This window comes from Perissodus microlepis, chromosome 11 (genome assembly GCF_051167445.1).
Source record: "Perissodus microlepis isolate ML-2025 ecotype Zambia chromosome 11, ASM5116744v1, whole genome shotgun sequence".
Classification (NCBI taxonomy): domain Eukaryota; kingdom Metazoa; phylum Chordata; class Actinopteri; order Cichliformes; family Cichlidae; genus Perissodus; species Perissodus microlepis.
In genome coordinates this window covers 3,467,382-3,481,892 of record NC_140471.1, presented here as the reverse complement: position 1 = coordinate 3,481,892, position 14,511 = coordinate 3,467,382, and the positions used below count along the sequence as shown (strand labels likewise).

Genomic DNA, 14,511 nt, shown 5'->3' with positions numbered 1-14,511 from the left:
TTTGCATTTGTGTTTCATTTGACACAGAATAAGTTACATACATATTGGGGAAATGATTTGAGGAACTTGGTGTTCAGTATGCTGGAAATGTAACACTTCAACCTACGTGTTAAAAGAAAAAGTAGGTAAGAGGGTATTAAAGCATAAAAACAAAAGCTCTTCATCAAAAACAGCAACCTGTTATATTCACAGATGTGCGACCTAAAATGACCTCCTGTATGTCGGTGGGTCTGAGGGGAGGGATTTATCATTAGGCATGCAGCGGTGTGAAAGTAGCACCAACACTTTCTGTTCCTCTCATGTCAGTTCAGTTGTAGTGGGTGCATTTACAGATCCAGCACATCGTTCTTGCTTCACTCCACCTGCTCCCTCTGCTTCCTCTTGTTTCTTTAGGAAAACGTTGTACTCAACAAGAGACGTTATCCATTGTCTCTGTAGGCAGGCAGGAGCATTTGCAGCAATAATATGCAACAGACACACCAATCCTAGGAACATATGTTTACCATAACCAGGAAGAACAAACCCACACGCACACTGACAGGAGTTATTTTTGCTTTAGATTCATTTTCAGTTAATCTTTTCTCATACTTTAAGTTACTACTTTTTGACACCCTTTATACTTTCTAACCTAAAGGAGAATTTTTTGCAGTGAACCTGCCACAGTCCTGCTTTGCTGACTACAACATTAACTACAAATATTGTGGATAAATCGATTAGCTCAGCCAGGCACATACACGTGGGTCTTTGTACGTCCATGTCCAGCAGCATCAGCAGGAACTCGCTGCCCAGTTAAATAAAAAGTGTTTTATAAAATCAAAACAATGTTTTACTTTTCAGCAGAGCAGTTCTTTTTTTCCCACTGCATATTAATTATTGTAATTCCCCGCGTGGTTTTTATATTTTGTGCTGGAAATTCCTCTATAAATGTTTCAGTCGGTCCCACAGCTACACAGAACGGCTCGCCTATTCTTCCCCCGCTCTCTCGGCTGGTGCTCCGGCTCCTCTGCCACATACCTTTCTGAATTTGTCCTGATATGTCATCAGGGGTGTCCCAGCACCTCTTTGTTGAAGCTGTACCACAGATGCAGACGCAGTAGGTTTCTCAGGCTGTCCTGGCTCTAGACATTTACATAAAGTCCTGCAGAAGTGTTTGGCTCTAAATCAAAGGTGACATGCTCAGTGAGCATAAAAGCACTACAGAGGTAGCACAGAAATGTACTGCCTGTCTTATCGCCAGGGGATCTATTTACAGTGAGAGCTAAGTGAACTGTAAATTTAAGCGTAGCAGGATTCAACTGGAATATTATAAATTATAAGCGCAATGTTGTTGCCTTATTTTACTGCCAAATGTTTGGCCCCTGAAATAAACCACCGTTCTTTTAACTTAACAAGTAAATGATCTTTCTCTTTCTCCCTAACACAGTAAAGTACGTTTAGCTTGACACTGCCAAACAGACCGAGTCTCCACAGCGAAGTAACCAAGCTAACATGACCTGTATAATCAATCCTAATGTTTCTATAAGACTTTAAAACTGATATTCAACTGACACAAATCATATGTGAAAACCGGCTTGTGTTATGTGTATTAAATACCCATAAAATTTTCACAGTCAACTGCAGCACCATGCAGGAAATATGACTGAGACCCTGCTCTTAGTCACAGTAGTGGAGACAACTCGGTGACGTATGTTCCACCTCACCAGAGTTAATGCTGATAACTCTCATTGGTGAAAGTGCAATTAGTCTTTAGAGCCTAACCCATAAGTGTCAAAAATCTTTGAATGCTGGAGCAGTTTCTACTTGAAAATGTAAATGTATATTCAGTACAGATGAGGAAAAAAAACATTGTTAATTCTGTTATTAATTTTCTCAGTCTTAAAAATAACAAGAGAACTGATACGGTCGCACGGAGCCTACTGGAGCAGTAAGGTGTGTCAGTGTTCAAACTTCACTGGTAGCAAACAGAAAGTTGTGTAAATGCAAACAGTTTATTGCTAATCGGGAACAGCTATAAAACCAAAAGGGTGCAAAAGGGCCGGCTACTGGCACAGCATTTAAATGTGATGCACTAACATCAGGCAAATGTTGTTGAATATAATGTGTAAATATTCCACGTGTATGGAGTCGACACATGCTGTCATTTGAGTAGGTGGTAGTTACTTTCTGTTGAAAGCTGGCAGCTCTTCTGTATCACGTACATTTTCAGATGGAAGGAAATTCTGTCTGTTCACTCTGGTGTAAATAAAGTACACGTGACATGTCACATCTGGTTTTTACTTACAGTTGAACATGAAAAATACTGAGTTATGAACATACACTACCAGTCCAAAGTATGGAATTAAAGTAGCCGCCCTTTGCTTTGTTGACAAACCCTCGGCCTTCTCTCAATGAGCTTCATGATGCAGTCACCTGAAATGGTTTTTACTTCACAGGGGTGCCTGTCAGGGTTCATTTGTGGAATTTCGTGCCTTCTTAATGGGGTTGGGACCATCAGTTGTGTTGTGCAGAACTCAGCTATCAGCTGTGTACCAACCTAAGTGAAGAGAAACGACATTACATTAAGAGCTGAGGGTCGGTCAGTCTTTGCTAAAACTTTAAATGGGACTTGGAGTGCAGTTGGTTTTTCCAACTGCACTCCAAGTGCTACGATGAAACTGTCTCACACGAGGACGCCTCAGGAAAGGAAGACTAAGAGTCCCCTCTGCTGCTGAGGATCCATTCATCCGAGTCACCAGCCTCAGAAATCACAGGTTTAGAGCCCCGATAGATGCCACACTGAGCTCCAGTAGCAGACACAGAAACGTGAGCAGTTTTAGGCCACAGCTGCGCATGCGTGCATGCTGTGGTTTGTCCTGTAAAAGGAAAAGAGAAGACACAGCAAAATGTGGACACCACTCTGGCAGTGTTTCGGGGTGACGTGATCCCTCCCTCTGCAGTACAAAACCAGTTTCCATACGGTTAAGTCATTTGTGCTCTTTTTCTCTGGAAAGTGAGAGGTTTGTTTGTGGTTTGTCATGTTTGCAGTGCAATAACTTGCAGAAGCCAGCAGGTGGTGTCATTGACACACATGTAGAGCACATTGTCATTACAGCGGCAGCGTGTGATGCCTTTATCGTGTGGTCCAGTGAGAATATCTTCTTGTGAAAAATGAATAAATTCTCTTTTTTTCAGTGAACTTTGAAGCCCTGCTCATCTCCATGGCTGTGGTGTGTGGAGTCATTCTCCTCGCCATTGCCGTGTGTTGCTGCTGCTGTTGCTGCAAGAAGCGCCCTTCAAGGTAACATTACAAGTCTGAGGTAACTGAGTAACAGGAGTTTTAGAAAGCTGTGTCAGACGCATGAAAGCACTTAGTGGGTCAATGCTTTTCGGGGTGAAAGAGCACTACATGGGAGCACTTTTCACCTCAGGCTCACACGGGCTGCTATAGAGTTAAAGCAACAGCTGTATCCAGGAAAACACAGCATGTAGTGTTGAAATGGATTACACAGAACAGTTTGGAGTAGATGTCACAGTTACTTCCTTACAGTTGTGTGCTCATTATAATGGCAGAAAAAACAGGAAACAAGTGAAAGAAAACCAGAAAGATCCCTACTTCTGCTAGCTCTAAAGAACCCAGGTTGCTCACATGTTACGATAATGTCAATATTCATTGATTAGTCATGTTATCTGTGCTCAGGTATTTACTTCACCCTCAGTCTTTAGACTGCATCTTACCACTGTCTTTACAAAGTGAAGACGGAGGGGGTTTCTTTGTCAAACCACAAAGTCCACACTTTGTTTCATGGTTCATGTGGAAGCTTTAGTGGTTTTCACCCATGTCCTGTATAGGTGCAACTCATTGTTGCTGTTGCAAACATTATTTTGGCTTTTTAATCAAAGTAGAGCTCCTTTCATGCTCTCACTGTTGTTCCTGTAGGGGGGGGGGTGAAAATGTCATGTCAGTCAGTCCGCTACAGTCTGGCCTGTCACTCACTTGCAGTCCTGTGGGTGCAGGAATCTCGTTCTTGTCTATCATGTGATTGAAAAATTGGGGAAAGCTCACATGTATTACTGCTATGCACACAGATATTAATTTAATGTAATTACAGTCATGTTTGTGGTTTTTTTACTCTTTTTGGGGTTGCCTCCAAGCATTTTACTTTGTGCATGTTAAACCTTCTTTTGTATTTGGCATTTTCATTGTGGAACATAAAAAGAAAACACTCTCTGCACTCAGGCACACATTTCATGAGTCTTATATAAATGATGCATAGAACTTCAATCAGAGTAACCCTAAAGCTAATGTTAGTTTGTAGCTGCGTGTCATTTGTCACATCCAAAGTGTGTTTTTGTCATCTTCTGGTTCCACGAGGAGCAGTGACTCTGATGCTGCCTTCATGTCTCCATCACTCTTAAGGTTTGACAGAGAAGAGGAGAGATCTGCCAAGAGGAGGGAGGAGATCAGACAGCGCACTGAAGAACGGTGAGACCTAGACTCACACCTTAGTCTACACAGGTTGGAAGTGTCTGCAACGGTGTTTATTTCAATAACACAGGAGCCTCTTTCTCTGCATTTAACTCCAAACCGATCTTTGCTGTGTCATTCCTCTCTGGATCAAACACTGCTCGTTATTTACAGAATATTTACACACGTACTCACGAAGTTACAGGTACATGTTTAGAGGTCACTGTTTTCCTTTACCCTGCTGCAGTGTTTTTCTCAGTCACCAGATTGCTGCATCTGCACTGTTTTCCCAGTGAAGGAAGTAATTATTTGATCCTCTGCTGAATTTGTTGGCTTGCTCGCTTTTAAAGAAATGAACAGTCTTTCATTTTTGATGCTAATCACAACAAGTTGTTATATATTTTATATCAAGTGAACTTTGTTCAAATCTCAGACCAAGCGCACACCTAAGAGTCGAATCCTATTCTGTCAGCGTGGTGGGTGGCATTGCCTTTCAGCATATCCCAGTAGGACTTGGATATAATTGTCCTAAAACAGAACAGTTCATCATCCCCCAACAAAAGAGTTCATTGTATGTTTGGGAATCGAGCAACTGGTGTCCATCCAGCCTCAGCAAGTCCGCGTCCCAAAGGAGAAGCTCCGGGTTCCTCTGCTGTCGTCCCAGAACACCAATTGGATTGTCAAAGCTGGGCAGCTGCTTCATGGTAATGTGCTCATAAATAGATTGGTTTACATCCTGTGTACTACCAGTCAAAGAAACAGAATCATCCAGCAGTCAGCAGACCCGAAAGGCTTCCCTCTTCCTGCACCCCATAAATGTTTCAGCCTTCTCTTCTTGTTCTGTTCCTTTACTTCCAGTGCCAGGATAGCTGGCTGATATGTTTGTGAGCAGGGCAGTCGAGCTGAAAGATGGTCAGTAACTGTGGTTTATCATCACACTCGGCGTGCTGGGCACATCGTGGCTCACTGTGCGCCTCGTGTGTTTGAGAAAGAACGAATTATCCGACCTCTGAGCTCTTCTCTCTCGTGCCGCAGAATTGAGTCAGGGTTTCCTGCAGTGAGCATGATCAAATCTCTGAAGTTGGAGTTAGTGCAGTGACCTACATAGATGCAGTTCATGTTGTCAACAGGACATTCGGAATAGATTGGACCCATCCTAAGAGAGACTAGCGCCTGTAGACAGTGCTGCTTGGCCTCCGGAGAGTCAGCTTGCAGCACACAGCCATCGTCATCCGAGCCCAGGCGGGCCGGGGAGTCGGCGGCTCTTTCTACAGGGATTCGACCCATGCAGCTATATATTTCATATTTCACATGCTGATGTAGCAGGAGAGCTACCTAAGAATTTTAATTATAATTTTGTATCTGATCAAATGCTAAATTATTAAATCATTTTAATAAGTATCTCTTGAACCTCTTGTTTCAGTGCTGTTTAAGAAGTCTGCATGTCCATGTAACATGCTGCTCAGGCTGCTTATGTTAAAGTCAGCTAACAGCCAGAATCTGTTCCTGTTGGGTTGTATCTGGTTTAGCTTGTCAATTAGCCAAACTGTTGTAATGTGTCAAGTCTTAATGCACAACAATACTATGTGAGAAGTTCATTGTAATCCACTGACATGATGCTTGGGTAACACATACAGTTTCATGTATCTATGATGATAATATGGACTGAATATGGGCCAAAATTCGCAGCTGTTACTCCATTATTTGTGTCCATGCTCCTTGGTTGAGTCATGGTAACAGCTGGAGAAGAAATCATACACACAGGCTTTTTTATGCCATGTATTCAGTTTGAATTTTGTTTTAATCTCATGTTGATGTGACTCTTTAAGTATAGCCAAAATGCATGTTTTCTAAACTGATCACACATCCAGGGTATTGAAGCTGTGATATGGCATGATACTGATGCTCAAAGATGGTTCTAGAAACATTGTTTCAAAGAACAAAAGAGAATTTGGCTTTGTGACACTTGGAGCAGGTGCAAAATGAAGTTGGTTGCAGGTCTGAGCACAGCCTGAAGGTGTTTTTCAGCCTTGAAAGTTTCTTATTATCTTTTGTATTTATGAAGTTCTCAGGCGTCAAAAATTTAAAGTAGTTCCCTTTTTATTAGTAGATTTTTTTTCTTAGATTGCGCAAATAACTGAAAGTTTCTTTTAGCCTTAACTTTTAACTGAACTTGAGTTGGGAAGGTTACTTTTAAAATGTTTTCCATTACAGATTACAGATTACATGCCCTAAAATGTATTTTGTAACGTATTCCGTTACGTTACTCAATGAGAGTAACGTAATGGAATACTTCGGATTACTTAATATATTATCATGCTTTTTACAATTACATAAATGTATTATTGCTGTGTGATTTATTACTGAAGGATACGCTCCATACCAACACCAACTAGATGTTTAAATCTTAATATAAATGAGTCACAGTAGGTGGACATTAGGTAAGGCTGCACTTTTTGCAGCGATCTCATATAGAAAACTATTCGTATATAAAACAGGTCCGCGGCTCCGAACCGTAGTAAAGGGACCTCTGGCTAATACGTCGGGTTCGTGTCGGGCTCGTAGCCGAAAACTAGCTTTACTTTGTTGTCTGGGTCAACTTTGCTAGCGAGAGACGGAGAGAGGCGTTGAAAGGCTGCTCCAACGGAACTTATTGTTTCAGAGGAAAACAGGAACACAGCGTACAGTCGAGTCTTAATAGCTTACTTACAACTGGGCTCGTCAGGCACTCTTTTTGGCTGCAGTGGTTATTATTATATTTACATGCTTCCAGCTCCCGTTTCTGCTCCGTGACAACTCGTACTTTTCCTTTTTCTCCCTCCCTCGCTCACAGACACATCACGGGTATGGCAGTCCATTCTCCCTGCAGCACGGACTACACTGCCCATCAGGCTACATTCTTTAGGGCGTTGCCTGTAACACTCTGCTATTGCCTTCATATTAAATAATTAAAAAAAAAAAATTCTTCACGTCATTATGAGACGCGAGATTGAGACACGGGCATTTGAGCCTCTTAATTGCGTGTTTTGTTTGGGTTTCCACCGGCGTGGCATTACCAAAGATAGAGAGGACATAGCCAAACTGTATTCTAAATACCACCTTTTTAAACGGTAACTGTAACGGAATACAGTTACTCATATTTTGTATTTTAAATACGTAACGGCGGTACATGTACTCCATTACTCCCCAACACTGCTTATAGTATCCCATTTTCATAAATTATGAGTGGTATTGTCATGATGGAGAAGTCGAGCACCTTCAAAACCTTTAGTCTGTGTAGTGAGCCAAGCTCAGTACTCACGTTCACGTTCTTTCAACTTTCCCTTTTTTTCCATCTTCCCTCCAACATGTTGAATGTAGCCATATTTATGTGGAGGGAATGTGAACGTGTCAGTGCGATGCACACAGGCCATCAGCGTGGCTTAGGGAGACGGATGGCAGACACATCTTAACCAACCTGATTGCTCACAGATCAGTACCTAGCAATAAAGCAGCGACTGCTACACACCAGTGTCTTTGAGCTGAGGTGAAGTGAAGTGAGGCCTCTGGACTTCCACTACACAAAACCTGCCCCTCAGAAAGGCTGAGTGAGCAGCTTTACCACAGGCCTGTTGCTCTATGAGTCACTGTCAGCTAAAATTTAGGAACATTTTTATGCCAGGAGTGCAAACTGATGCATTTTTCTTACTTGGTAAGCTGAATGTTATTGTGCTTATTGAAATGTTGTTTAAACGATGTCGTGCATAATAAGTATTTGGGGGTATTAGGTATTGATGGTTGCATAAGTGCCCACATATCATGACTGGCTGTTTGTAATGTTGTGGTACAGTGTAGCTTAAATGTTTCTTGGCGAGTAGAAGTGCTTGATGGGTTTGCTCTGTAAACTTGTGCATATGTATACAGCTGTTTTAAAATAACAAAGCTGCAGAAACTTCTGGAATCACCACTATTTCAGTCATGGTTCTCTGTAAAATCTGTTTTTCATTGGAGTCAACAGTAGAGCCAAAAACACTCATAGCTACTAACACACAGTGGAGAAATGGCATTCATCACCTGAACTCGGAGTTGCCTCCTTAGTGCTCAGCAGCCTTGTTGGTGACGCCTGTGAGCAGGTAATCAGTCATTATCCAAATAAACAGGCAGAGAGCCAGAACCTAAATTTACTGCACAGACTCACCAAAAGTTTCCAGAATCTAATGAAAAAGTTTGGTAACTTTTCCCAGACTTTGCCTGCAAGTCATGTGTAAAGTTTTTACAACAGTGCGGCTTCATCAACAGCTCAGTCCAGAGTTACTGACCCTCCAGAGCACTGAACAAATACCACATTTATCTATGACTACTGCAGCCCAGCAAAAAAAACATAGTTGCTCAACTCTAAACATAGACTGGGATGAGTGCATATGTCTGCCGCTGTGCAACCGACACTGTTGTAAACCTTTACTCTGACATGCATCTCTGCAACAATGCCAAAAAGTATTTGTCCCTTGCCTTGTTTATTTGAGCATTAGACAAAGATAAACCAGCTAAATATAATATAGATGTGGATAGACGGGGTATTTTCACATAGGGCCAGGTAGGTTTGGGTTTGTCAGAAACATGTCTGACAAATATGTGAAGAGCAGATAAAAAGAGAACTTAGGACGAGGGTGAAGACTTTTTAAGGAGCAGGAAATGTTCTTCAGTCCAGCTGTTGATTTGGTGTCGGGAGCAGGACATCTGTAGCATTTCAGAATTGTCCCACAGAGTTGTATTCAGGATTCACTGAGTGTCCCATTGTCTCATTACAGCTGACGTCTGTGTTGCAGTCATTTATTTCCATGTTGTTTCATTAAAGTTTGGATACTTAGCTGTATCCAAATATGGAGGACCAGTTAAAGTTGAATGATGGCTCTCTACCTTGAGAGTGTTGTCTTTCTCTGGAGTGTATTTGGCACTAACAGAGTGAATACTTCCTGACCTGTTGACTAACTTCCTCTACTTTTTTTTTTTTTTACAGGAAGGTGGAGAGAATGGCACGCCACGATGAGATCAGGAGGAAGTATGGTGCGTATAGACTTTGCATATGGACTTTAGCTCATTCTCTTTGATCATAGTGTAGGAGACTGTTTCCAGCCCTCTCTGATGTACACTGAAGGTGAGGTGATCAGTAGGTCTAACGCAGAGTAGCCAGCTCTGTGTTCTCTGTTCTGTGTGTGTCAGCAGTGTCTCTGATGCATGCTTAACTATTTTAAGAGTTTTTCAGTGTCAGTGACTTTGATTTCCACACCCTGGGCCACTGATACATTATTCAACAGAATATGCTTCGTCCCCAAGCAACCTACACTGTAGGTGTACATGAACTAGGCGACGTAGGATTTTCAAATTGATGCCATAGGTGCATAGGCTAGGAGGCTGGGGGAGCTGTCAGTATCTTTTACTTATCTCCTATTTATTAAATAAACACATTTTTTCTATCGCTAACGGCTGTACAAAATGTAACATGAGACCATCCCTCACTTGAAGAGCCTACAAAAATCCCAGGAATGTGGCATTTCTCCTCGCTGCCATACTAATTTGTCTAGCTCACCACTTCACCAGTTAACATGGGCTAAAGCTGAGCTGGACAACATCGTTATTATACTGATATTCAGTATTAATGCTGTTCTTTCAGTTGTGTTACAATAGATATGACACACTCCGCACACAATAGTGCATCATAATAATGAATAAGCTGCTGGTGTCATCAATAAGAGTGGCAATAATAAAAGCTTGAATGTTTTCATGATCCATGAACTCAAATGAAGCTTTGCCAGTTTAGTTAGCAAAACGTTTGTGTGTAATAAACGGCTGCCTGAGCTGTGCTGTAATTAAACGCTAGGAGTTTTAGATGACCTAAAAGCAAATCCTATTTTTTGTGGAGCTAATTTAATCTCCGTGTTTGTATGCAGTTAAAGTAGCGGTCCCTGCTAGGCATGGGAAAATATGACAACCACTCTCCAGTGCTCATAGTTGTGACTGAAATGTTTATGGAATAAAATCTGTTTTTAAGCAGCTGAAGGTACAAAAATAGTCAAACTTTAAAACCTGATCACTACCTCGCATTTGTTGCCACATGCTTTAACTTAATCAGAGCATTTTAGCTGTCAGTGAAACAGGAAATATTCTAAAAATAAACGAGTCATGAGCAAACTACGAGTGTGCGCTGCAGCAAAGTATAGAAGAAGTATCAACATCACACAGCACTGCTTTCTATTTATTTCCAACCAATGCACTGATTCTAATCCATCGCTCTGCCCTCTGCAGGGAAGTGGGCGGTAAGGATTGGCCTGTCAGAGGCTCGATAAAGACAGAATCATTCGTTCGTTCCGTAGATGTGGGAGAAGCTCGAGTGTCCGTGCGTCGTGTCTGTCCATCCGTTCACTGTAGTAAGATGTCAGGTTATGTGGGTTGAGTGTAACGACTGCACGACAGAGTGATGGATGGTGGTCTGTTTCTTAGGCCTGCAGCTCTCATTAGTTTCCTTCCACAGGGGCTTTAGTAGAGACTGCTCTCCTTTCACATTTGGTCTGGTTGGTTCTCTACAACTATAATCCACATCCTCTTATTTCCTTGAAATCAGACACAGCGGAAGATTCCCTGAGGGTGGGTCAGGAGGTTATGCAGCAAAACTGGAAATGATCTCTTGTCATTACCAGTTGAAAATATCCCAGCAAGACAGCACAGATTTGAATTACACGTTTCACTTTTTGCAGTTTAACCCCAGCGCTCTGTCATAGCCTGCATTTAGTTAAGTTTTATTTTTAGGGAGCAGCTGCTGCTTCAAGGTGTTTTATAAAGTGAGGTAGAGGCTCTACAATAATACGAAACTGTGAACACTAGACTTCTAGACAGTTCTACAGCATGACGGTGAATGAGCATTAACTATTGTACAGTTTCTTGCTATGGAGGTTTATTTTGGTTCAAGTCTGAAATGAATCCTGTATCACTGCACAGTTTGCTTCAAAAAGCCCTCGTCTACTGGAAGAGTGTGAGAATGTCTGGCAGATTGGTGTTGTAGTGGACCGCTCTGGTAAAAAGAGCTTTCAGTTTCAGCATTGAGTCTACGTCCCAGCTGCACCCTTGGTCATGAGCTGTGGGCAGTGACAAACAGAATGAGGTTGGATACAAATGGCAGAAATCAGCTTAGTCTCCAGGAGGACTCGACTCAGCCTTTAGACATTCGAGAATGTAACCAGCTGAGGAGGTTCAGCAGCTGATCAGGATGTCTAAGCATTGAGGATTAAACTCAGATCACATTGGAGAGGTTATATATCCTGTCTGGCCTGGGAGTGATTCGGGAGGAGCTGGGAAACATTGCTGGGGTAACACCCTGCTTCACCTGCTCACACCAGGAGGATGGTGCAAACTGACTTTGTTAAATCTGTGGAAATGCAATAAAGCATGATTAGGACCTAAAGTCATTACTTTGCCATTTATGTAGTCCAGTAATTAGAGGGCTGTAGACTGTCAGAATAGCCCGTGTAACCTATAATCCATTTTAATCATGAATGAAATCAACTTTTCACGCTTAAAACGAGCATCGACTATAAAGACACACCATGCTTATTATATTGGCATTATTATCAGAATCTTATGTAAAGAAAAAATTACAAACAGCAGCAGTGGAGTGCCACCAGGTTACATTATCAACCCAAAATGCAGTAACAGTGGCCATAATGTGCTTAAACATGAGGACGGCATCGTTCTGCAGGAGAAGGCTCCTCGTATATTGAAATAGTTGGAAATGCTTTACGCATTCAGTGTTTGGTATTTGTGCACTAACTGCCATCAATTAATCAGTTTGTTAGTGGCAGCGAGAGTGTCCCTTTTAATGTGTATTGATCCGTGGACGTGGAAAGTTCAGGCTCTGCAGGAGAACTGTGTGCAGGTTCAAACCTCAGTAACACTTGCAGTATGAAGAACAACTTTATAGTTTAACTTCTGAGTTTCAGCTTGTGGCCTTCATCAAGGTTAGAGGTGCATTGATCCAACTTATTCCACGTACTCCTCAGAAGCCATTGTTGAATAAATAAGCTGTTTTCTTCAGTCAGCCTTGGAATCATTTGTTTGTGTGTAAGACGACAGCAGGCCTGACTGAAATGTTTATTTTCAAACTGAACCAAAGGTAAGAAAGAAATGCATCTGGAAATATACTGTAACCTGCACTTGAGTAAAATAATTAATAAGACCAGGACAGAGATAAATAAAGCAAGAAAATGACTTTATTAGCGAGCCTGTTTACTTGCACTGGGCTTATTTAGGTGAGCCGTCATTGCACTCTGCTGTTATTAATGCTCGTGCTAGTTTCTCCTTTCACCCTCTCGTACCTGCTGCATTTCTCATGTAAAGTTCCACCAAAACATGTTATCACGAGAACAAAAAAGCCAGGACCAAACATGAGGGATATTGGGAAGCCGAGCGGGAGAGAATCCTCTGAACTTTCCAGCCAAATCATTTCATCAAAGTTTGTGCTTCAAACAAAAACGACTGCAAACATGTGAAGAAATGCCTCCAAACTGCTCACTCTTCTGTTATGTTGGTGCCTATTAGCTACCAGTCTCATGGCTTAGTCAACACAACATTGTTTTATGATAACATTAATTAACTAAGTACAGACATCCTTCTAAACGGCAAAGATATGGAGGAGAAAACCGATTCAGAACAACCACAGACATCAGCAAAGATGTCTGCCAGTGACATGGGGTCGTTCTAGTCAAGTAACACACACACAGTAATATGCAGTTAATAAAAGTCCATAGGAACTGTTACAAAATTGATAAGGTGGGCAGTTGTTTTCATTGCCCATAGAAATAAATAATTCCATTGATCGTGTGTATGAAAAACTTGCTGATGGCTGTTTAGCAGCACATGCTATGATACTGCATTCATTGTTAATGAAACATCAGCGTGAACAGAATATCCGGGATGGATTTCCCAGTTTGTCCTCAGACTGATGCGGTGTACATTTGGCAACCGCTTCCTCCAAAGCATCTCTGGAAAATGTGAAGCAGAATTTGACCCAGCATGACTTTGTCTGTTTTCATTTTGTGTCCACGTTGTGTGTGCAGGTCTGATGGGCGACACGGACCACCCGTACAGCAAGTTTGAGAACGAGTAAAGCAGCTGCAATGGAGGACGTCCACGGGCCGCGGCTCTCACGGCTTCGCTTTTAGCTCGGAGTGATTTTCTCCCACACAGTGCTGCAGAGCAGCAGCTGTCCGGTGATCTCGTTCAGACGTCAAACCTGATTGAAAATATTCTGAATTAGTTTAGCTTTGTGATTCTTTATGAAGGCAGTCGTGTGTGTTTAGTTGTTAAATCTTGTTTTTAAACTTTCTGCAAACCTTCTTTTTTCTCTCTTTTTAAATGTTGTACTCTCACATCAATCTTTGCACTTTGTACATACGTTGATTAAACAGTGATGACTGTGTGTGTTTCGATTCATTAATAAACCTCTTTAAGCTTTTTTTGTTTTAAATGTATGAACTTCTGAGAGAGTGCATAAAGGGAGAGCATGATAAATTGCTGAGTGTAGCCCTTTCATAGACCACAGCACAAGCTGACCTCTGTCATTTTCTGATAACTTTTTAATTGAAAACATCGGGAAGGAGAATGTTGCTCCGAGTCGGGCACCCACTAGTCTGCTTAATAATGTGAAACTAAAATGCCTCAAAGCTGGACTGACCATGTTAACAAATGTTGTTTTCCTCTCCGTCCACTTCTGTTCTCCCACTTCAGAGATGATCCACTTTAACCCTTTGATTATCAAGGCTGAAATAAAATAATTAATGATGAGCCTAAAAACTGCAAAATTGAGGACACTAAACCTCTCACTTTTATATCATTTTAATAAAGCAAATGCATTTATATTCACTTTTCAAAGCCCACATTAAAAATGGGTTGATTGTTCAAAATATTTTTGTATATTAGCAATTGTTGATTAACAGTCCTTGGTTCAGCTGTTTTAGCTCCCATTCTCTTCATGTTGACTATTCTGAGCTTCTGTCCATCAGAAACAGGTTTGAACAGTGAACAACCTCTTAGCTCTG

The 14,511-nt window shown here is 41.6% G+C and overlaps 1 protein-coding gene across 1 annotated transcript in view; it reads left to right on the top strand.

Annotated features, from left to right (window-relative positions):
* The window catches only part of LOC146377083 (pituitary tumor-transforming gene 1 protein-interacting protein), a 16,591-nt gene extending 2,699 nt beyond the window's left edge, over nucleotides 1-13,892 (top strand). The window contains exons 4-7 of the mRNA XM_084943819.1: nucleotides 3,172-3,277; nucleotides 4,397-4,462; nucleotides 9,441-9,487; nucleotides 13,531-13,892. Of these exons, the coding sequence (XP_084799945.1) occupies nucleotides 3,172-3,277; nucleotides 4,397-4,462; nucleotides 9,441-9,487; nucleotides 13,531-13,580 (269 nt within the window). The 3' untranslated portion in view covers nucleotides 13,581-13,892. The remainder of the gene's footprint in view (nucleotides 1-3,171; nucleotides 3,278-4,396; nucleotides 4,463-9,440; nucleotides 9,488-13,530) is intronic.
* Nucleotides 13,893-14,511: the final 619 nt, after the last annotated feature.